The sequence below is a fragment of the Brassica oleracea genome, chromosome C8 (assembly GCF_000695525.1).
Source record: "Brassica oleracea var. oleracea cultivar TO1000 chromosome C8, BOL, whole genome shotgun sequence".
NCBI lineage: Eukaryota > Viridiplantae > Streptophyta > Magnoliopsida > Brassicales > Brassicaceae > Brassica > Brassica oleracea.
This window is the reverse complement of record NC_027755.1, coordinates 10,666,801-10,690,129: the sequence shown is the minus strand read 5'-3', so window position 1 is coordinate 10,690,129 and position 23,329 is coordinate 10,666,801. Positions and strand designations below refer to the sequence as shown.

The following is a 23,329-nucleotide window of genomic DNA, read 5'->3' as shown; positions in this document are numbered from 1 at the left end:
ACCTACAAATATGTCTTTAAAAATGGTTATTAGCATAGGTAAGTTATACCAATGGGGCTTGCGTGTGAGCCTAAAAATGGCTCCACAATGCGCCACGTCATCCCTCCTATCTCCATTTTGCGACACGTGTCGAGCAGAGAGACATCTTCTCTTATTTCCTTTTGCTTACAATTCACGGATCTTCTTCTTCTTTTCTCTTTGGTGTTTCTAACTCGCCGATTAGCTGGGTTTTATGATAATTTATTGGGAATTTATGTTTATTTATTGGTCCATGACATGAAATCCATAAAATTTTCAGCTTTAAAAATGGTTACTCAAACCGATTATCCTTCAAGTAATGATATAATTTCGTTTACGTTATCCACACGCAAGCCCCATTGGTATAACCTATCTATATATTTAAAATACACAACCATATACATTTCGTATTTCTATTTTCATTATCAATTTTTTTAAAAAAATCTCCTCATTCTATCTCACAAAAAACAAAACAGAACCTACGTATATAAAAACTACACTACATGAAGAGTTCTCGGTATACTTTCCAAAATTAAACTATACAAATGTCGGGACTATTTTATACAATTCACAGCTTTCTTAATATCTACCTACACTACTTAAACCATAAAACCATTAGCAACACCTTGAATCCAGATATTGCTTCATCATCTAATATAACTAAGACTTTCAAAATACCATCCACCAATCAAAATATGCTACATCAATAAGCCACGTCAGCAAGCAGATGAAGGAGAGTGTGCCACGTCAGCACGGTTTGGACGATTTACTAGTCTTTGATTTGGGTCTCGATTTTAGTTTGGTCCATTACAACTTTCAAAATGTCCATTACTGATTGTGAATGATTTCAAAGGTTTGAATATTTTGATATCTTACAATGAACCTCATCGCCAACATTGGTATTGTGTGAAACCTGGAAGAGAAAGAGAGATAGAGAAAGGTGAAAATGAAGCCATTGACGCTGACGAGGCCTAGACGGATACTGGACTGTACGCGAGCTCGGCTAACGCTATGGACACATGTGGAGATCCATGAATCAAGACGAATCTTCCTTCTGCGACGTTGATTGTCTCATTGAGTTTGATCCCGCCGTTGTTGATTCTTGGGATAGTCTCCGGTGTATGAAACTCTTCTAAATTGGGGGTTGTGGAACTTGGTGTGGCAAGTCTGGAAACTTAAGGGACAAATGAGATGAACGAAGAGATAGAAGAAGAAGGAGGGCGAAAAGATCTGATGGAGGTTGACGAGAAACTCGGCACCGAAGAGATGGAGAGTGTCGTCGTCAACTTCAAAACTTCTGATTTGTTCTCTGGTATTATAGCCTCTGCTCAAAAAACAAACCTAAAGGCTGCTGCTACAAACACAGAATCTAATGGTCGAATATCAATTGGACCGTAAAAGCCCATTTAGACAATAAAAAATCAACCCAAACAACCCCACGTAACAAACAATGACATTTTACAATGTTACTTTCGCTAACGGACCGTTCAAAATATGTTAGGTTTGGTCATATTCTCATGGGATTTGCAGTTTTGATCATTTTTAATAGAAACTTCACAAAATATAATAACTTACTATTTTGAGTACACAAAATTATAGAAATTCAAATGAAAACTTTTGTGCATTCTTATATTTTTATGGTACTTTCAATTAAATATAAATATATTATTTTGTTTATATGTGAATTTTGAACGATTTAAATTGAGAATTGAATTTCATGTAGATACAAACAAATCATTTCTACTTCTCATTCATTTCTCCTCACCTCCTCCATTGTTTTTTTTTTACTAACACATCCATTGTTACTCATGAAAATCTAATCCTGACACCAACATCTAATTGCTTTCGTCTCAACACCTCCATGTCTTTAAATATGAATTCATAGCTCTCCACCTAGATGGCCACCCCTGCTTTCATTCAGACATCATTGGGGAGGTTAGGGTCATTTGGATCACACACAAGTAATATAGCCTCGCCTAAACAAGAATAGCATCCTGAGTGATGTCAGTCAATGGTTGTGAGTTTTATTGTGAATTTCGTTGTGGGTTTCATTTAATCGCAATATTGGACCATTATAAGAAGGAGAAATAAATACGCCTACGGAGAAAATTAAGAAAGATTGCTTCTTTCTCTGTTTCTCTATTGTAGGTACATTTTCATTAATGATTCAATCAATTCTAATCTTTTGTGAGTTATCAAAAGTAAATTCTTTGTCTGACCAAAATGAAAATTTCATGGAAAATGTAGACTTTTGGTGACACCAAAAATTGAATCAATAGATATGTGTGAAACATAGAAGCAAGGTTTGAAAGAAATGCTCAAGGACATACCTTTGATGATACACAGGAACAACAATCCAATGAAATAAAGAAGGAATACTAAGAATTGCAACAAATAAATGAATCCCTTTGAAAGCTCCATTTGAATTTAAACGTTCAACTAACCCATTGATCTGTGATTTAGATACAAACCCAACTCCCAAAACCAGTCAATTCCTTTCTGAGATTGAAAATACATTACTTTGGTATTGATTTGAAGTCATGGAAGCAATGACTCAACTAAACTCGTAAAGAAGAAGAGATCAAAAGCACAATAAATTGAATACTCCTTATAAAATGTTTGAAACTATTTGTAACACAATTTATAATTATTACTAATAAACAAACAAAATGAAATATCTATCTCTATTATACAACTTTAAAAATCTCACATGGACTATGATTTGCGATTAATAAATCATTCTCTTCACCCGAAATAAGATTCAAATTATGAAATAAACATTGCAACAAAAAGAAAATAAACAAAGCAGAAAAGAATGATGCTTTGAAGGCATTTTTTTGTAGGAAAATGGGAATGTGAGATTATGCTTGTTGCTTTTGATTTGCAAAAATTAGTAGCGGTGGAGGACTTTACCATTAGTTGCAAAAGTTAATTGGGTTTACGAGTTGCAATCTTACAAAGTTTCTGTAAATGGGGATGAAAGTTGTGGTGGAGTCGTCTGACGTGACTGCAGAGCTTCTCATGAGGCAGTTGTTCCAATTTAATGACATCAAGGCAGAAAGATAAGCTAGAGTACAAGAATTTTCAAACTTGACTTGAACAAAAACATAGTTAGTGCGTACATACAAGAGTAATATTGAGTGTGTAATTTAGATCCAGATGGTATACTTCGACCATGTATGATTTAATTTAAATACATTGCCTATCATGAATACAAAGAATCAGAAAAAGAGATAAAGGAGAAATACTCATCAACTGGTATTTGACTTAGCAACAAGCATGATGACCAAAAAGCCTTAAGTTATTTTTTTTTTTTGCCTCAAGTTATATTTCGGGAAAATATATTCGATAAAAATTTCTAGGCACATAAATTACAAATCTAATAAAAAACTAAACTAATAAATTTAACATGATATGATCTTCAAAATGTTATACAACTAGGAAAGTAATAATACAAGTTATACTAATACACAAATATATACAAACACGAAACGTTTTAGTTTACAAAATGGTAATTAAAAGACAATAAAACGATGATGTAGTAGACAAAATTTTAATCAAATAAATATAAATCGGAAGCAAAACTAAGCTAAACATAGGATAATATTTATTCACATTTTAAATTATTCTTAAAATATAAATCAATAACTAAAAAAATTTGTAGTCACAACAGTAAAAAATACATAGCTATAAAATAACAAAGTTTTTTCATTAAAAACGAAATAACAGAGTTTTAAAAATAAATAATTAGAGATTCAGGAAATAAAAATATGAATATATATATCATGGTAAAACATATCACTACGACTATGACTACGAGGTTGAAGTAACTAAAACAACATTGTGATACCAACCTTTTTGTCTATTGTTTTAAGAAGAAAAAACAATATAAAGATGCACAACAACTTCTCTGACCTTATTCATCGGTTTCTGTAAGACTTTCTATTATGCTTTCAACAAATGACTTCTCACACCAGCATACGCTCTACAAACAACCAAGCACGTTAGATTCGCAGAAAGTAACAAAAAATTAATTTACAATGTGTGGTTGTTTCAGCATTTCAAGTTTTCAACAAAAAAAATATATATTCAAAACATAGATGGAAAAAGTATGATGAAAATATAACAAACAACATTTCAACCAAAATATTAGAGTTAACAAAATAGATGATATATACAAATGTATAATTTTAATATTAAAATATTAGATGTTGTATAATTGTAATTTTTGGTATTACAGTATAAAGATTACTCAGAATTTAAACTAAATAAAAAAATTTGAAATATTCAATAAATTTTTTGATACATTATACATTTTTCAGTTACTAACCCGTCCACCCTAGTTTTAAAATAAAATAAAGATAAGTCTTGTCGTGTGTAGCTAAAGTCCACATATCTTCAAAACACACGAGTGAAAACTACAAAAATAAAAACGCGGGAAAATCTCTTATGCACGAGGTTTGGCTTACCAACCACTCACAACACGCGAGGTTTGGCTTACCAACCACTCACAACACGCCACATCATCAGAACGAGATGTCTTTTCTTATCTTCCTCTTCCTCCACTGATCTTATTTGCCACTCAAAAGTATTATTAAGCTCAATCTCCTCCACACTTGTCGTCTCCAACTCCAGAGGAAAGCAATGTCTCTCACGATCCCGACGAACCTCGTCCTCAACCCGAGACCCAACAAGAAGACTCTCACTCAATCCTTACCTAAATCCACCGCGAGATTCGTCTGCTCCACCGATGACAACAAGTCCATGAAGGCATTCTCAGCGGCGGTGGCTCTCTCTTCCATCCTCCTCTCATCTCCGATGCCAGCCGCCGCTGATATCTCGGGCCTAACCCCTTGCAAGGAGTCGAAACAGTTCGCCAAGAGGGAGAAGCAACAGATCAAGAAGCTCCAATCATCTCTCAAGCTCTACGCTCCTGAGAGTGCTCCTGCTCTTGCTCTTAACGCTCAGATCGAGAAGACCAAACGCAGGTATGCCTCGTGATGATAATGATTGTGTGTTCCGTTTTTGATCTGCTATTGAAATTGAAATCTTTTTGATTATGTTTGTTGTTTAGGTTCGACAACTACGGCAAGTACGGGCTTCTGTGCGGTGCAGACGGGCTACCACACCTGATAGTGAACGGAGACCAGAGGCATTGGGGAGAGTTCATAACACCTGGACTTTTGTTCCTCTACATTGCGGGATGGATCGGGTGGGTGGGGAGAAGCTACTTGATAGCTATTAGTGATGAGAAGAAACCAGCGATGAAAGAGATCATCATTGATGTTCCATTGGCTAGTCGTCTCATCTTCCGTGGTTTCATTTGGCCTGTTGCTGCTTACAGAGCCTTGCTCAATGGCGATCTCATTGCCAAGGATGTCTAAGAAACAAAAATCTATATTTGATCCTTTGTTTGCTTCGTATGTATTCAAACTCTGGTTAACTCTTCCCTAGTTAAGAATATATCTCTGCAATATGGGAACTTGTTATTTGGGTTAAATGTTGAGAATCCTACAAGCCAAAAAGTTATATAGTTTTTTTTCACATATTCTAGTGAAATTACTGCTTACATGAGTGTTTTAACAGAGGACATCAGTGTTTGCTACGATGCTAGAAACGGTGGTAACTGGTAAGTGGTGGAAAACGGGTGTGTGCTTGTTCGGCAATGTGCTCTACGTTTATCTCGCTACGTTTCAGTTTATGTGATTTGACTGACTCTAAGCTGATGCGATTGGATAATGGTCTGGATCATCTCAAATCCATTGGAAACGACCTGATCCAATTCAACCCATAGCTTTTGTCCCCATTTCTACGGACTTTCTCTTGAAAATGAAGGATATTCATCAAAAAATAAACCAAATCCAAGTAATATATTTTATGCATGATCCTAATATTGAACAGATTATTGGTAAATTGATCCAAAGCAGCTGAAATAGCATCATAGTAACCAAAGCACGAAATCCAAATTGTATTCACTTTTGTCTCATGGATTCAACCAACCAAAGCCATTGAAAGGAACCTCTAGAGCAAATAGTTATTAGTCAGAACCACCCCTGAGAGCAAGGACCAGATGAAGAACAGAGCCTCCCTCTATGTTGTAGTCCTTCGCCGTTTTGTCATCAGCTAGCTGTTTCCCAGCATAGATGAGCCTGCAAATATACATGACAATTGGTGTTATAAGTTATAACTTAAAACACACTCAGAGCATAGCATAGCATAGCGACTGGTGACAAAAACATAAGAAATACAATAAAATAGAGTCAGCATATTGTGCATTATATCAGCCAAACAAGTTCATACAGATGGGTTTTGAATAAAGCGAGCTGAGATAATGAGACAAGAACAACACTGGAACTACAAATAACCCTAAACGCAAAATGGGAACTCAATGTTTCCATTAGAGCCATGCACCAAGCAGATATCTACGGTCACTAACACAACAGAACAAGCTCTCAGATATCACAATGAGACAAGAACAAGAAGCTAATAAGGCTTGTCAAAAACACAAAGTACCTTTGTTGAACAGGAGGGATGCCTTCTTTCTCCTCAACACGTTCCTTGATCCGATCAATAGTATCGGTTGGTTCGATATCAATTTCGATTTCTTTACCAGTGAGAGTCTTGACCTTGATCATGGTCCCACCCCTAAGCCTCAGAACCAAGTGAAGAGTGGACTCTTTCTGAATGTTGTAGTCAGCTAGCGTTCGACCATCCTCAAGTTGTTTCCCAGCAAAGATGAGCCTCTGTTGATCAGGTGGTATCCCCTCTTTGTCCTGTTCACAACCATCAAATCAAGATTTTTTTTTTTTTTTTTTCATCAAATCAAGATTATGATTTAACTCGAATCATGTTTCTTTCAATCTCGCGAGCAATTAGCTATTATTCTCAACCAATTCAAATCGAATTTCTTCATCCGAATCAATCGAGAATCGGAAACCCTAGAAATCTACAAAGAAGAGCAGAGTTCAAAATTAGGGACCTGGATTTTGGATTTGACATTGTCGATGGTGTCGCTGCTTTCAACCTCCAGGGTTATGGTTTTGCCGGTCAAGGTTTTCACGAAGATCTGCATCTTTTCTTTTTCTTTTCTTTTTGCGATCAATGAATTTTTATATATTTGGGTCTGCTTTAGCCTTTTATATATATATATACGCTAAAGTCTTCGGGGAAATAAGAAAATGGAATACTTCGAAAAATATTTCGAATAAATCCACTTGCGACTTTTAAGCGTTTGGGCTACTTCTTTTACGTCAACTTCTTTTACAAATTAATATTGTTTTGTTGATGGAGATTTTGTAGTGATTTAGGTTTTAATCTTTTGGAAATCTATTTTTTTTTATTTTTCAACAGCCAAATTATATAATTATAGATTTTAGGGAAATTTTGGATAAATGCACTTCAATAAGAATATAATTTGAAAAATACACATTTGTTTAAGCTTTTTGAAAAATACACTTATCTATATATAAATTTACCAAATTACTCAATCTTAATATTTATCAATTTCTATTAAACAATTTAAAAAAAATATTTTAAAAAAAAATCATTAGAGATAGGAAATTATTTGTGAATCCACTGTTCAGAATTTCTTCCAACTCTTTCATATACACGTGAAAGTAATCTTTCGATAAGACTTCAATGCAAGCAACACCATTTGTTTTCTGTGACTTTCAACTGTTGGTATGTGTTTGTTCTTCCTCTGCCTTTCTTTTTCTATTACTTCCTTTTTTGAATCTTGTACTTCGTCTCTATATAAACAATATAAATTAAAAATTTTGTAAGATACACGAATCAAATCATTGGCTCAAACAGATTTATTGGATTTTCTTGACACGTGAAAAAAAAGAACAAACCGATGAATAATAATCAGTGCAATTCTTTTTCATATTCAAAATCGAAAAAAACACATATCCGAATATATCATATTAGCTAAAACTTACTTGGCTCCGGTAGAGAAGATGAAAATTTTGTAGAAACAAACGTGACTTGCTTTTCTTTTTTAACAACGTGACTTGTTTATATAAGTTGAAGAAAATAAAATAAAGGAAAATCTGTATAAACATCATCATAAAGTAAAAAAAAGTCATAATTCACATGTTATCTTTGTTATTGTAAAATTTAAATGGTAAAACAGCATATTTATCTCAACACACATATTTATCTAATTTTAATGATATTATTTTATTAATTTTGAATTTATATATTAATTTCGAATTATATCTTGGGTAAAAAGGTCAATTCATAATTAAAGAAGTGTATTTTTCAAAAGTTAAAATAGAAAATACAATTATCAAATTTCAAATCCTAAATAGGGTATTTTGCAAATTATCCCTTTTTTTATGCTAAAAGAGAACAAAATCTTTAAAAACTTGATTGGGTCTAATTTTTGTACAGGAAAAAATGAATTAGATAGGAGAAAAAAATTATAAATAAAATAGCACACAATAAAAAATAAATAGTTCTAGTTAAATGATAAAATAAACTAATTACTCTGAATATTAAATGTGTACTCTAACTACTTTCCAAAATACTAAACTTTAAATCTTAATCATCAAACTCAAATAAAAAATAAATAATTATATACTATTTATTAGGTGGTATGCCTACATAACATATTTAAATTCTAAATTTGTAATAAAATTTATTTAAAATTTTAGTTTTAGTTAATTTTAAAGTTAAACTATATAAATATTACTTTAATTTAATAAAAAAATATATTTTATTTCTAGTTATTTTATGATATCTAGGCCTTGATAGATTGGTAGCTCGCGGAATGGCGGAATGACGTTTAAAACGCCGGTTTTGCGTCTTCGCTGATAAAAATACAAAATAATTTTCATTAAGTGAAAAAGTGAGGTTTTAGTATATTATATGAACATAATATTTTAAAATAGTAACTAATATTTAGTTAATATAATATTTATGGAATACATAATATTAATCTATAACTTCATTTTTAAACTACTCACTCTGTTTAAAAAAAACTAGGGTAAACCCGCCCTACGGACGGGCGAATAAAAGAAAAACTGTATAAAATTATTTAAATGTTTAATGTACTTTAAACTAAAAGTTGTACTAACGTTCATAAGTTTTTTAAATAAATTTAACTATTCATTTTAAATTATATACTTGGCTAATTATTATAAATTTGTAAAAATATTCTTATACATTTTTGGAAAAAAAACTAATGATTTTCACGATTTTAAAAAATATCTTATTCACTATAACTAAAAAATATTTAAAAATAAATAATATGAAAGTATCGTTACTCTTTATACGTATACAATTTTTTAAGAAATGATATACATATACATTTTCTTTAGAAAGAGTATATTTCTAGAATTGGAGATGTGTCATGTCTTTAAATAAACTTTTATTCCTTTTGCTTTATAGCTTTTTATTTCTGACATTTATGTTTTTTTATTATATTAATTATTTTCCAAATTTTTTATTTATTGAATAAGGTTTTTATCGAGCTCAGGTTAATATTATCTATATTTACAATAATATTATTTTTATTTATTATATTTGTTTTTATTTTTTTGTTTTAATTATTTTTCTAAAAAAATTTGATTAGTTATTAATATTTTGTCATGTTTTTTTTTGTTAATTTTCTGAGATAAGATTCACTTTTTGTGTGGGTTTGATAAAATATGTAAATATAATATAATAAATGTATTTTTTTAGTATTAGTATTTCAAAATTTCTTCACTTATTTTAATATTTTAATATTTTAAAATGTATTATATATTTCTAAGTGAATTATTATTTGTTGATTGAAAAATTGGTGTCAACCATTTGGTTAAATTAAAACGCCTGATAATAATGAACATTTATGGATTATTAAATATTTTGTTAATAGATTTAATTTAAATTATAACAGAATTAAAATATTGTTAAATTTATTAAAAACTTATTATAGTGAATCAGTCATGCATCAAATTTTTAGAAAGTCTCTTGATAAGATGGCAGTTTAAATTATATATTAAATGATACGTTAACAATCCACATTTCACTATCAATTCCATTATTTTGATATTACATTAATATTTTGTTAAATTAAAGGAAATACGTACTACTTAGCTTAAAAAGAAAACATATTTCAATTATTTATTTGTTAGGAAAAAAATACGTATACACATCACATCTCATCCTCTATTCTCTCTCGTTTCAGTCACAATATACTCACCCGATAAAGCATGTTCATTTCACCAGGTCAAGCTTCTTTCTCTTTCTCTCTCCGCCACACATTTTCGTTTGTGATTCTCGAGCTTTCTCGGTTTTTCATTTTCCGAGATTTTGGTCGGTGATGGTGATTAATAAGCTGAAGAGCAGATGAAATGTCACAACCCGTATTCGACGGTGACATTACCGTCCTCGAACTCGGAGACGATTCTGTTTACTAATTCTAGAGATCTCAGGGATAGACAAAGAGCTACTACGTCACTACACACCGAGCAAAGAACCGAGCTTGACACGTCCGTATAGATTCAAGTTCCTAAAACTCATTGCTTTCAAATCGGTGCGGCGAGCAGAAGGAAGGAGGTTGCCATTCCTGGTCTGGTTATTTGCGAAGATACTAATGATTAAAAGGGAGAAGTGATGAATTTCACAGAATCTAATACCCTTATTTATAGATCTAGACTCGTTAATTGGAAGAAAGAGGAGGTGGTTTAAATAAGACGTAGTGGGAGAAATGGTTCATCAGCGTTTAATAAGAATTTAATAAGATTGATTGAATTCGAATGACAGCCGTTACGCCATTGGGGCTTCAGAGGCGGTTAAATGAACATCGATGTCAAGACGACGGAGTTGCTACAAAGATCTGGAAGACCTTGACGAAACCCAAATAAGCCCAATAATAGAAATCGTGAAAACCCAAATAATCCAAACAAAAGCAACAGTAAGAGACACGTGTTGGCTCCTCCTTCTCCTATTTTCTTAGGTGGCAAGAAGAGAATAGAATAAAGCTCTACTTTATATTAATAGATGATATTCTAACTTTTTATTTTGTTTCTAAAAAAGTATCATTTTATACTTTTAATGTAAATTTTCACATTAATTTATTTCTTATCCTTTTAAATAACCAATAGATGTTTACTTAAATCTTGTATATTTAAATAATTGTATAATAAATAAGGATAGATCTGTATATTTTATTTTTTCTTAATCTGAGTGAAATGGGTCTAAGTAACACATTTTATGAAACGGATGTAGTACATGTTAATATATTATTATTATTAATATATTTATTAATTTTCAATGGATTAAATAATTAACTAAATTTAAAAAAAATTCCTTAAATAATTAATATTCCGCCATTTCATAAAGTTTATTCAATTGTTTAGAAAACTATTCCGTAATTTTTGTTCAGCAGATTTCAAAATTTTCATCAACTTAATTAACTATTTATGCACCTTAATTATTTTTTCATGATTCCGCGATTAAGCAATGTTACCAATCAAAACCCTAGTAGTTTTAGGTTTCATCTTAGGTCTAAAAGAGAATTTTAGTCAAAGTATTATGAAGCATGTGCACAATATACGGTATCCAAGATGTGAACTGAATCTGAATCGAAAAACATAATTTGTATCCGGTCTGATACATAAAAATACTCGAATATATTTTATAGGATTTTACAAAACATATCCGAATCCGAAGTGTTAATACCAAACTCAAACAAATAATTTTAAAATCTAAAAACTATAAAATCCATAAAACTGATCCACCGTTCCAAATTAATATTCAATTTGAAACACAAAATATGTACTTTAAATACCCAATTTCACATTTATTTTAATATGATATCTAAAAATTAATATTTTAAACTTTAATAAATATCTTAAATACTCAATTATATATAAATAAGTATTTATTCCTTATGTTTTGCTTTTAATTTTTTACTTTGGGTATATCTTAATTGAACCGATATAACCCGAATTCGAATGATATGAAGTTAATTTATGGGTTTTAGTATGTATTACAAATTAGAACTGAATCTTAAATGTTATTATATGATCATCACCCATACTTTTAAAATATTAGAATGGGATTTACAAAAAAAAACTCAAAATATCCGATCAAAATCTGAACGGATATCCAAACGTCCACGCTTAACTATCATAGTGAATTGGTGACCACTTACCTATAGTAGTAGGAACCATGGTTTTTTGAGTCTTAGGAATTTAGTCTGAATTGCCCAAAAAAAAAGGAATTTAGTCTGAATTTTATTTTATTATGCATGTGATTAATAGAGATTTTATTTGAATTGCATGTGATTAATAGACCAGAGATTTTATTTGAATACATATAATATTCAATTCAAAAATAAACTAATCATCAGAACTGAACTGCTAAAACTACTCTTTGTAATACTCTCATTTAATTTTTGGTTCATAAATTTGCAGGGTTTCAAAAAATGTGAATTAACATTATGGACTTGTCCAAAGGTTAAAACATGTCCTGGCCGAAAATTCTATTAACCCAGTAAACACATGTCCTGGCCGAAAATTCTATGAACCCAGTAAACACAATTAGGATTTAGCCTGGTATAAAGGCATGGACTCGCAGGGACAGCACCTTCGGTGATAGTTTCTTACCATGAAATTCTAAAATTATATATTGGTGTGTATATAAAAAGTATATTAAAATTCTTGGAAACCCAACCAATAATATCTAATTTAACATATTATTGGTTGGGTTTCCAAGATTTTAGTATACTCTTATATACATACACCAATATATAACTTTACAACTCCATGGTAAGAAATTACCATTAGAGGTGCTCTAACATCCTTATTCAGCAGAACTAATATCAATATTATAGAACACAAAATGACTCTTCTTTCAAAAATGACTAAAGTTATACATAAGCCACTGCTATTAGTCTATTAGTGTTTTGTTCAAACTTTATAATACAAACAGCATCTAATTGTCCTATCTAAAGCTTGCTTTGTTAGAGGTCAGAGAAGATGAATTTGTGTTAAGCTGGTCTGTCAAGAGATGCAATGCTTTTTTTTTTTTTCTGACTCTTATGATTTTCTTGTTTCTTGAAATCTCCAGATACTAAGATACCATATAGGATATGATTAAAAAATGGTCCAATGGTAATAGGATGGATACATGATTATAGTCATGACTCATTAGCTAAATTGAAAAGGATCCTGAAAATTCTGCCAAAGTTTGTAATTCGAGGACAAAACTAATATTATATAATGTGATCTCGGGTCCGACAAATTTTATCAAAGTTTCAGTCCTCTGTTTAACATATAATCTTATCTAATAACTTTATACAGTACTAACTTCTCATGCTGCCATGTCAGCCTTCTGTGTCAGCGGTTAGAGCACTTTTATCCCACGTTTTTAGGGTGGGTTTTTGGAAAAAAGTGGATGTGGGCCCCACTTAAACCAGAGAAAACGTTTTCAGAAATCGCGAAATAGGAGACGTCCGTTGAACTGTTCGCGGACCCCACTGACATGTGGCGGCCCGCGATTGGTTTGATATTAATTTTTTTTAAATCAGAAAAAAAAAGTATATGCGATAAAGATGCCCTTATCATCCTCTTGATCAAAGGCTTCCGCAAGATAACTTTACTAAGTCCAACATTAGTTTTTGTTTTTTTTTTGTTTTTTTTTATCAACTCTTAGTTTTTGTTTAGCTTTCATAATATTAATGTTCACATAAATTATTTCAATGTGGGCTTCTTATTTTAACTTCTTTTTGACCAGTTAGGTTTTACATAGTTATTTATATTATAAACTTTTTATTATAACTTCCTTGTGGCCCGTATAATTTTGACCCGGTTTATATTAAATTTAGGATGCCATTTCTTCCTCTTTTTGTCGGAATAAAGAAAATGAAGCACTACCTCTCTCCTCTCCCAGAAAGAGAGTTTTCTCTTGATTTCTCTTCCTCTCTTATCATTTAAAAAATCTTTCAGAGAGGTTAGAGATTGTTTAAGAGTGAGAGAGATAATTCTTTTTGTTCTCCGGCTTCGGTTCAACCGACCGGATTCCGATTCAGGCATTCTCACCTTCTCCTCCGGCGGTGGACGGCTGGCTTTTGTCTCTGGGTTGCGGTGGCTTCCTCAGTTCCGCTTCGCCGGCTTTTGTCTCTGCGTCATGCCTCTTTGGTGTCGACGGCGGCTCTCACCGGGGTTATCCCTGTTTCGTTTGACCAGTGTTTATGTTCTTCTCCTTTGCAATCGACTCTCCTTCCTCGGTTTTGATGTTCGATGGTTGAGGGATGATTGAAGACGATTGATTCTATTGGAAACGTGAGTCTGTGTTTGACTCGATCAAGCGTAAAGATGACTCTGTTTGAGCATCTTTCGTTTATCTCGGTTTGTCTGATCTTTTCTTCTTCAAGATTTTTTGTTTCAATCGGTTCGACTCTCGTTGGTTTGAGTTCGTTGTATCTCGATTGGAACTCCATCAAAGAAGAGAGATCCTTTGGCTCGTGAGGTTATCGGTAGATCTCACGCTCAAGTCCCAAGCGGTGTTTTTGGTGCGCTTTCAATTTCCGTTATCGTTTCCATTGAGGTTCTTTGAACGGGATCCTGTTCCGGTTTGTTTCCGGTGGATCTGCCGATTAGACCTTCGCCGGAATCGTTCTGATGGCTGAAGTTCGGTGGTGACTCGCATGGTGGGCACGTGTCCCTCTCACGCCAAATGTTAACGCGTGGAGTTCGAGTCGGCCACGCTCTTCTCTAGGGCTTCCTTTTGTTGGGCCTGTTGGACCTCTTGCATATTTTCTTTTTCTTGTCCGGTTCGGCCTTTGTAATGTTTGACTTGGCTTTTTTAATAAAGATGGCAAAAATGAAAAGAAAATGCAGCACTAATGATTCGCTTTCATCTTCTCAGATGACATTACATTATGCGAAAATGGCAATCAAACAAGCTGACCGACTATTCCCACCATGTACTCGTTGATGCTTCTTTTATTCGGTGTTCATTTGATTCGTTGAATAAAAATGATATGCTTAAATTCACCCTTGAGCTACTACACAATTTTAGAATGCGATGTGGCATTTAGGAATCGAATCCGCTGAGTCTCGATTCACACGATAGACTTTAGTTTGAATTAATCTAGACGAATATAATAGAGAGCAGTAAAATACAAAAAGTAAAAAATAATTGTAAGCGATGGAATAAAAAAGCTAGAATCTGGGAAATTAGAAAGAAATCAAAATTAAAGACAAATGAATTATCAAAGATTTATGATATTTATGAAGAACGATTCTAGAACTCAAATCACAATGTTCAAGTCAATCAACTTTCTATCTATGTCTAATTTTAGAATCTCAAATCTCTTTGTTGATTCAATCAATTTAGAAAAACATTAAGAACATATTTGATAAGTTCACTAAATCCCTAAACCAAATTTCTTTGCAGGTAGGTGTTTAACTAATTAATTCAGACAATAAATAATGCTTTAGCATCTACCAATTACCCTATGATCTAGATTTCAGGTTGTCAATCCAAATATAACATTAAGAAATCAAGATGATAATATAAAATAACCCTAACAATTTATTCTAACAATTCATCAATTCTTTGAAAACCTTAATCTAACTGGTGGTTTACTGAGACATGATCAATGAAACATAAATCATAATCTAAATAAAGTGCATTAAGATAAGAATAAGAGATACTGGAGTACGAAATCAATCTCTGAAGGAGTTCTAGCTTGTCTTTGTCTCTACAAAATCTCTCTAAAAGTAAATTAAAGTGTGGCGTAAAGCTTAAGAATCAATTATAAAGGGTAAAACACGTTCATGGACTGTTTTTCAAGTCAAACTTGCAATTCTTGAAAAATGCTTTAAAACATGTCGGTTTGATTTGTAAGGAAGGGTGTCAATCAACACCAATATGAGTGTTGATCGACGCCAACTGTGATGATCGACTCCAACTTGCTTTCTCCGGCTCTAATTCTCCTCAAGCTCCAAAGTGCTTCAGAATCTTTATCACGTACCTAAACCTGCAAAGATTCTAAAATAACTCGAAATATATAATATATACTCTAAAATAGGGCTTATATCATAGTCAAAAACTAGTAAAATATAGGGCAATTTGGTTGAAAAACCATAAAACAGAAGTTTATTAGCAATCTAAGCAGAGAAAAATATAATGAGGTAGCCGGAGTGAACAGTAAGATCGAAATTACATACCTGACCCTGCGTAATCCAAGTTGCCTACATAGACTGGAGTTCGAGTAGGATAGGCAAATCTAGGTAAGATACTGATGTATGGAACTATTTGAAGAAAACGACATTTTGTCACTATCTTTAACAAATATACCGCAATGAAAAACATTTAAAAAGATATAAGCACGTGCTTGGCAAAAATGAAGCAGTTAAAGCACGTGTTCTGGTGCGGAAAGCCTATATTTGGGACGTTATGCGTTACTACATTTAGACCCTTTCAAGTAGAGGAATAATTAAAAATCTACCTGACTATTGACAGCAATCATGCGCATACCAAAGAAACATAATTTGAAATAATTATGAAGTTATATGCTTAAGTTTGATAACAAGTTTACAAATTAATAACCGAGAAAACACATAGTACCATTATAGCAAAGACAGTATCGGAGAAGAAATTGAGGATTGACTAAATTTTCATAATGTAAATGATAACAGCTGTGGCAAAACAAACACGCCACAAGAAAAAAAATGATCAATTGTTTGAATTTCTTCTCCGACTGAATGTGTTTCCCTATGACAATTTCTTTGATCGATTTCAAAAGTGCTTCGTTGGAAGTAGAAGATGGAGATATATAGACTCCACCTAACTGACCACTGTCTCTTGATAAAGCCTGACGTAAATTTTTGATCTCTTCGGTTAGGTGACGGATCTTATCTCGCGCTTCCAATAGACTTCGCTTTTGCCAAAGACACGGAGGCTCCTTGTCTGACCAGTCAACGAATCCATGATCATCACATTTGTAGAACCTCCGGCCAGGATTCGCGTCAGTCCATGCAATAGAGATTGAAGTCGACTTTGAACAATGGCAAACAGGACCATCATAGTTTCCAGTTGACCGCATCGTACCAGCAGAGGAATGTTGAGAAGAGGCCATAAAAACCAAATCGGAGTGATGTAAACAAAGTAGAAGAGTAAAGTGTAAGAAAACAAAAAAAAGACGACGAAAAATGAGTAATGAGAGGGTCTATACGTGTATCTATAGAATCCACAAAGGCCTTTATAAAGGAAGTTAAATATGTGGTCTGAGAACAATGATCGAGTATCAATCAATTAAGAGAGTAGAACTCAGTTTACGCGTATAGAATTGCAAACGGTTAATCAAACCGAAGAAAATTGAATTTAGTTGAATGTTACGAAAACCAAATTGGATAATGTCGAATTTTTTTTTAAAAATTTCCAAATATGAAGAACGTGTCAGAGATATTTTATGAAACCTAATGTATGAATAATTACGTCTATACTTAGGTAGCTGGCGCATTTAATGCTTGCGTATAAGCTGGATTTTGTGTTAGAAATTCCAGAGTCGCCATCATTATTTCGCTATAAAAAGGAGCTCCCAGGAACATTAATCTGCACAAACACACCAGAAAAAAATCCAGATCAGTTCACTAGTTTCTGGCGAAGCTCTTTTCTGGAAGGAAAAAAGGTAGCTTTCTTGATTTTTTTTTGGGTTCTAATTTTTTTTTACATTCACACAGTCGTATGTCGAAATACCCACATGGTTTAGAGTACAAGACACTATGGAACCTCTTTAAATTTAATCTTACATATGTGTTGCCGATGGGAAGGTTAGTTCGGCTCGTAATAGGGCTGTGGAGTAAGTCACCAACCGGAGTTTGGACTTTCGAAGAGACCCCAAATTCTCAGGGGGGAGCGGTGATAATCAACAAAACTGAATCTATCGATGGTCTAGTGGAGATGATCCGTATAACCCTCAACCTTGGTATTCTCAATCCGGTAGTGTTGACCTATCAACTCCCGACATGGATGCTCGTTCCAGATGGACAAACAACACCTCCAATCACTTTAGTAAACAACAAAGACGTCGAAATCATGGCAAGTGTCTTTGATTACATGGCAGATGCAGTTCTGTATGTGACTAGTGGACCTGAACTAGTCGCAAAATACCAGTTCTTCTGTAGAACTCCCTTCTCTATTGATGAAAAGACATACCTTGAAGAGGGCGTAACTGAAGAACAACATCGTCAAGCTATAATTGGTTAGTGTCCCAAATGTTCTTTGGTTTACTTAAAATGAAAAAAATATTTTTTTTGGTTCCATTAACCGTGTCTATTTGATATAAATGTGCAAGACTTGGTCGGTGGCCACCCAATCGTGTGTAGCAAGCATATCTTGGAGATCATGTTCAACGAACCACAATTGCTGCTAGTCTTCCGTGTTGCTCTGGAGATAGAGATGGTATATGGTTTTCAAAACGATATTGATGACACAGACGAAGGTCTTGAATATAACAACTTAACGGGAAATGACTTCATGGCTTTAGAGGGAGCTGTTCCCCTTTATCTGGATCCTCTGAACAACTATGATCCTAATGATCAAGGTAACCTAGCTTTAAAGTTTAAAAATATAGTATTAGGGGTTTTACGTAAGTATGATATGTGAGTAATTGAAGTTAAGGTGATCAAATATTGTTATTGACTTAAGTACCCACATGTATAATATAGCAAAAATATGTACATGTTGTGCCACTTGACATTGTATTATAGCAAACATTGAGTACTAGGAGCTTGAATTTACTATAATTGGTTATTATCATTTTATTTCATCAAAGTTTTGGATTACTGACTACTCAATCTTTTCATCTTGTTAGTGTTGTATGGAGAACCGATCACTATTGAGGAGCTACAAAACACACTCCCAAATTTTGAAGCAGCAGCAATGGTTCATCATGATACCAGTTTGGGAGTAGAACCTCTTAACTTGTTTGAAGACCTACCAGACGAGGAAGCATACTGGGATGGCATGGTTGAAGAAGGAAGAACGTATGAGGTTTACATTGCACCGTCTCCGCACCCTGCCGAGAGAGTTATAGGACTCCCACTTGCTCAAAATAGAAGGGTCATTGCACCACAACATCATACAATCATTGTTATCGACGACGATGATGAAGGCTCCTACACTGGCTCTTCTGAGGATTTCAACGAGACAGAGAACTACATAACATTCCCACCACCAGTTGCAGAAAATCTGGATTATACGGTGGATGTTAACAATGGTCATGTTAGCTTAACAGGTGCTAATATAAGAAAATTTTTATTTACCTAATGTATCGTATTAGCTCGTGCTAAAGCTGTTTTGTTTCCATGCAGGTGAACCATCGGCAGAAGTTGAAATAAATAACAAAGGAAAAAATCTTCTTACTCAAAACGGTTTGACTCCAACTGCCAATACAACCAATGTTGAACCGTTTCTTGATCTCACACTTGGAGTCGGAGTTGGAAACACCAAGGCTCAACCAGACCCTGTCATCGATATTCAAGACTCCTCTTCCGAAGCTGAAGATGGAAGTGGTGGGTTTGGTCCCCTCTTTTAGAATAAATAGCTAGACTGATACATAAGTAGCCTACTTTTGATGTGAAATATATGGGCGCAGGGGTAATCTTTTTGGTTTGTGTTTATCGCGGACGATGCATAACATAATATTATTGCGGGGCCGTGTAATGTAAAATATTTTAAGGCCAAGAAGTAATGTGAAATATGTTTGTATTTTAACATACATACGGTGACACTAATCAACCTATCGGCTACTAAATTTGTAGGAAACCAAACAAACAATTCTGATGCATTATACGAAGGAAAGGTGTTTAAAAGTAGGGGTGATTTCAAACAACAAATGGCTTTATACGCCTTGCGAAATAAATTTCGGTTTAAAAACACTAGATCCACCCCCGAGGGAATGGTCCTTAAATGCATAAGTTCAACATGCTTATGGAGGATTTATGCAATCAAAATGAAGAATGTGGAAAAGTATGAAATTCGGAGGATTGTCTCGGAACATTCATGTTCGGTTGACGACAGAGCAGGTATAAAACATTTTTATATTCAATAAAATCTGATTAAATTTTTCAATTCCGTTGCTCTTAAGCAACAGTTAAGCAATACTTATATAGTAAAAACTTAACTGTCAATTTATACATAACTGAATAAGGAATCCTTTACAGAAAGTTAGTAAAGTTCGTAGATATAAAATGAAAAAACATATAACGGGGGTCAAAAATAAGGCAGGAATGACATTTTTAATCATATGTTTAGTTACGGCGAAGTATGCATTTTAATTACAAATCGATAAACATAACATTATAATATCGGGCAATTCCAACTAACCAAATGATTTATGGCAACAATAAAATTACGTAAATGAATTTTTTAACTCCTAATAGAGACTTCATCACCAATTTTTAATTTCTTGTTGCAATGGGATACACAACAGTAGAACTTTGAATATGCTGATACCAAATTCTAATTTTGATGGCTTTAAAATGCAGGGTATGAAGAACAAGCAACACATACTGTCATTGGACAAATGCTTAAGTCAAGGTTTACAGGAAATGGTTGTGGCCCACGCCCAAACGAGATCATGCAAGTCATGCTAGGCGATTACAATATTCGGATTTCTTATTGGAAAGCTTGGCGATCAAGGGAAGTAGCGCTAAAATATGCAAAAGGGGCAAATGCAACATCATATAAATTGCTTCCAGATTACTTACATAGACTCGTCGTGGCCAATCCTGGAACGTTGGCTGAAATGCATACAGTTTATGAAGCTGGAGTTGGTCATCGATTCAAATACATGTTCCTTGCACTTGGAGCATGTATAAACGGTTTCAAGCATATGCGTAATGTCATCATCATAGATGGAGCACATTTAAGAGGGAAATATGCTGGATGCTTATTGTCTGCATCAGCCCAAGATGGCAATTACCAAGTATTCTCAATCGCAGTAGGAATAGTAGATGGTGAAAATGACAAAGCGTGGGAGTGGTTTTTTAAAATGCTTCTGAAGTTCATCCCAAACAACAATGATATTGTTTTTGTTTCAGACAGAAACTCGTCCATCTACAATGGGTTATCAAAGGTATTTTTAGAAATAACAAGTTAATATACTTAATTTCGACTTTATATATAAAATGAGTATATCTGACCATTCCATTTACGTGTAGATTTATCCGGCAGCAAAACATTGTGCATGTGTTATGCACCTGAAACGGAACATCAGGACATATTTCAAAAACAAGAACCTTGGTTACTTGGTGGGGAAGGCAGCTCGAGCATTCCAACTTAGTGAATTTTACACCATATTCAATGAAATCAAGAACATTAATGCTTCTTGTGCAGAATACTTAATTGGTATTGGTTTCGAACATTGGGCACGTGCGCATTCCGGTGGAAATCGTTACAACATAATGACAAGCAATGTTGCCGAGACATGGACTCCGTTCTCCGGGAAGCAAGAGAGTATCCAATAGTGGCTCTGGTAGAGTATATCAGAGCCAAACTTATGAACTGGTTTGCGGAAAGACGTAATGTCACAGCGGTTGGTAATGGAAGCTTGACGCCACGGGTTAGCGAGATTTTAGAAGGAAATTTTCAAAACAGCGGTGGGATGCTTGTCAGACGGATTAACAATGTTGAGTTCGAAGTCAAAGACAAAGTTGGTTCCTCATATCACGTTAACCTTGGAGAAAAAGCTTGCAGCTGTTTTTCATTCCAGAAGCTCCTCATACCTTGCTCTCATGCTATTGCTTCAGCAATCAAGGGAAAAGTACGTATAGAGTCCCTAGTATCTGACTTTTACAGTCTTGAAACTTTGAACTCTGCATATGCCGGAGATATTGTACCCATAACCACCGAAATAGAGACAAGAGAAGGCATAACCGAAACCGAAGGAGAACCAGTCATAATATTTCCTCCATCAAGCAGACGACCTCCAGGTAGACCTCGGAAGAGCAGAATATTGTCAATGGGCGAAATACGGGTAAGCAAACGATGTTGATTACGTTTACTATATTGTTGCACAACATTTAACACCAATTTTTTTTGTATGAAGATGAAAACTCCAAGAAAAAGACATATATGCAGCCGTTGCAAGGGGACCGATCACAATAAAGCAACTTGTAAAGTTGCAATATAAATGAAGTGCTACAAGGTATTTTGGCTATTCCCGGATGATGAAGGTGTTTGATAAGCATGGTGGTCTGTCAATGACACAGAAAGTAAAAATGTGAATGTAAAATATTTTATCCATGTTTAGACTGAGGCAGGTTGTACTAATTCCCGGGATTGTGAAATAAATAAATGCCTAATTCTATGTCTTCAGGTGTTTATAAAGTGTTCATCAAAACCTTAAAACTATAACAAGACAAGTGCAGAATTATATATACCATGAATGGTAACTAAGAGTACAACCCGGAACAACAACTACAACTCATGTTCTAAAACGCGCCGATTTGGACCGCTTTCTCGGCGATTAAGCGCTTTACGGACCTTGGCCGTGGCGTTTCACCCTTATTCGGGCAAAAAATCGGGAAAAGAAAAATCTGGGTTTTTCAAGCTTGAAATCGATACCTTTATCATAAATCTATCATATTTTATCATCAATAACAAAGAAATAGAGGCTAAACGACGCAAATCGCTAAAAAAAATTTAAGCACCATCGTGAACAAAATCTGAAGCGCCGCAATTAGGGTTGCAGGTTCAGTGAGGAAGATGAAGCGGAAATTACTTTTTTGCCCTTCATTAATAAAAAACAGAAAAAGGCCATAAATGCATCACTTGGGCTTTGAACCCGAGAACTGATAGTCAAACTAGACACAATACCGCTAGACCACAGACAATTATTATGTTTTTGTTACTGATTCAAATATATATCCCTATAAAATCGATAATAGTTCTTAAAAAAAAATCCCCGATTACTCCCCGAGTTTTTTCCGATTTGTTGTTTACTCGCTAGGCCCGGATCGACCGCACGCGTTGCGCCTAGCGAATTTTCGAACATGGACTACAACTAATAAACAATATAGGGGATAAAATATGTACCCTATGTCCGGTTATCCAAACAACATACATATATTTGTACAAAGTAAACGGAAATACGAGAACGAAATGTTGGCAATAATACAATATCAATCCCTAATGAATTACGGCTTATCTAATTACTCTACAGTTTAGGCAACCCTATACACCATACAAAGATAAACCACAACTTTCATAAAATCATAAATAAAGATCACCACCCGTTAAGAAAGCAGTTACGCATTACCTATAATTGTCTTACATTTTAAGAATGAGAAAAAATCACTTAATA

General features: G+C 33.8%; 2 protein-coding genes across 2 annotated transcripts; one reads left to right on the top strand and one right to left on the bottom strand.

Annotated features, from left to right (window-relative positions):
- The first annotated feature begins 4,600 nt into the window (after positions 1-4,600).
- LOC106311390 (photosystem I reaction center subunit III, chloroplastic-like) lies at positions 4,601-5,566 on the top strand. The gene is made up of 2 exons (XM_013748579.1): positions 4,601-5,006; positions 5,093-5,566. Exons 1-2 carry the CDS (start codon positions 4,663-4,665, stop codon positions 5,400-5,402), a joined length of 654 nt encoding a protein of 217 aa, XP_013604033.1. The 5' UTR covers positions 4,601-4,662; the 3' UTR covers positions 5,403-5,566.
- A 303-nt stretch (positions 5,567-5,869) lies between these two features.
- Positions 5,870-7,165, bottom strand: LOC106311391 (ubiquitin-NEDD8-like protein RUB2). Its single transcript, XM_013748580.1, has 3 exons — positions 6,998-7,165; positions 6,532-6,791; positions 5,870-6,167 (listed from the first exon to the last, which is right to left on the bottom strand). The coding sequence occupies exons 1-3, from the start codon at positions 7,088-7,090 to the stop codon at positions 6,056-6,058; spliced, it is 465 nt and encodes a 154-aa protein (XP_013604034.1). The 5' UTR covers positions 7,091-7,165; the 3' UTR covers positions 5,870-6,055.
- Positions 7,166-23,329: the final 16,164 nt, after the last annotated feature.

Coding starts and splice junctions, on each gene's coding strand:
- LOC106311390 (XM_013748579.1), top strand. CDS start 4,663: ATGTCTCTCACGATCCCGACGAACCTCGTCCTCAACCCGAGACCCAAC. Junction 5,007..5,092: donor ATCGAGAAGACCAAACGCAG/GTATGCCTCGTG, acceptor TTTGTTGTTTAG/GTTCGACAACTACGGCAAGT.
- LOC106311391 (XM_013748580.1), bottom strand. CDS start 7,090: ATGCAGATCTTCGTGAAAACCTTGACCGGCAAAACCATAACCCTGGAG. Junction 6,792..6,997: donor ATGTCAAATCCAAAATCCAG/GTCCCTAATTTT, acceptor GGTTGTGAACAG/GACAAAGAGGGGATACCACC. Junction 6,168..6,531: donor ATCCCTCCTGTTCAACAAAG/GTACTTTGTGTT, acceptor GTATATTTGCAG/GCTCATCTATGCTGGGAAAC.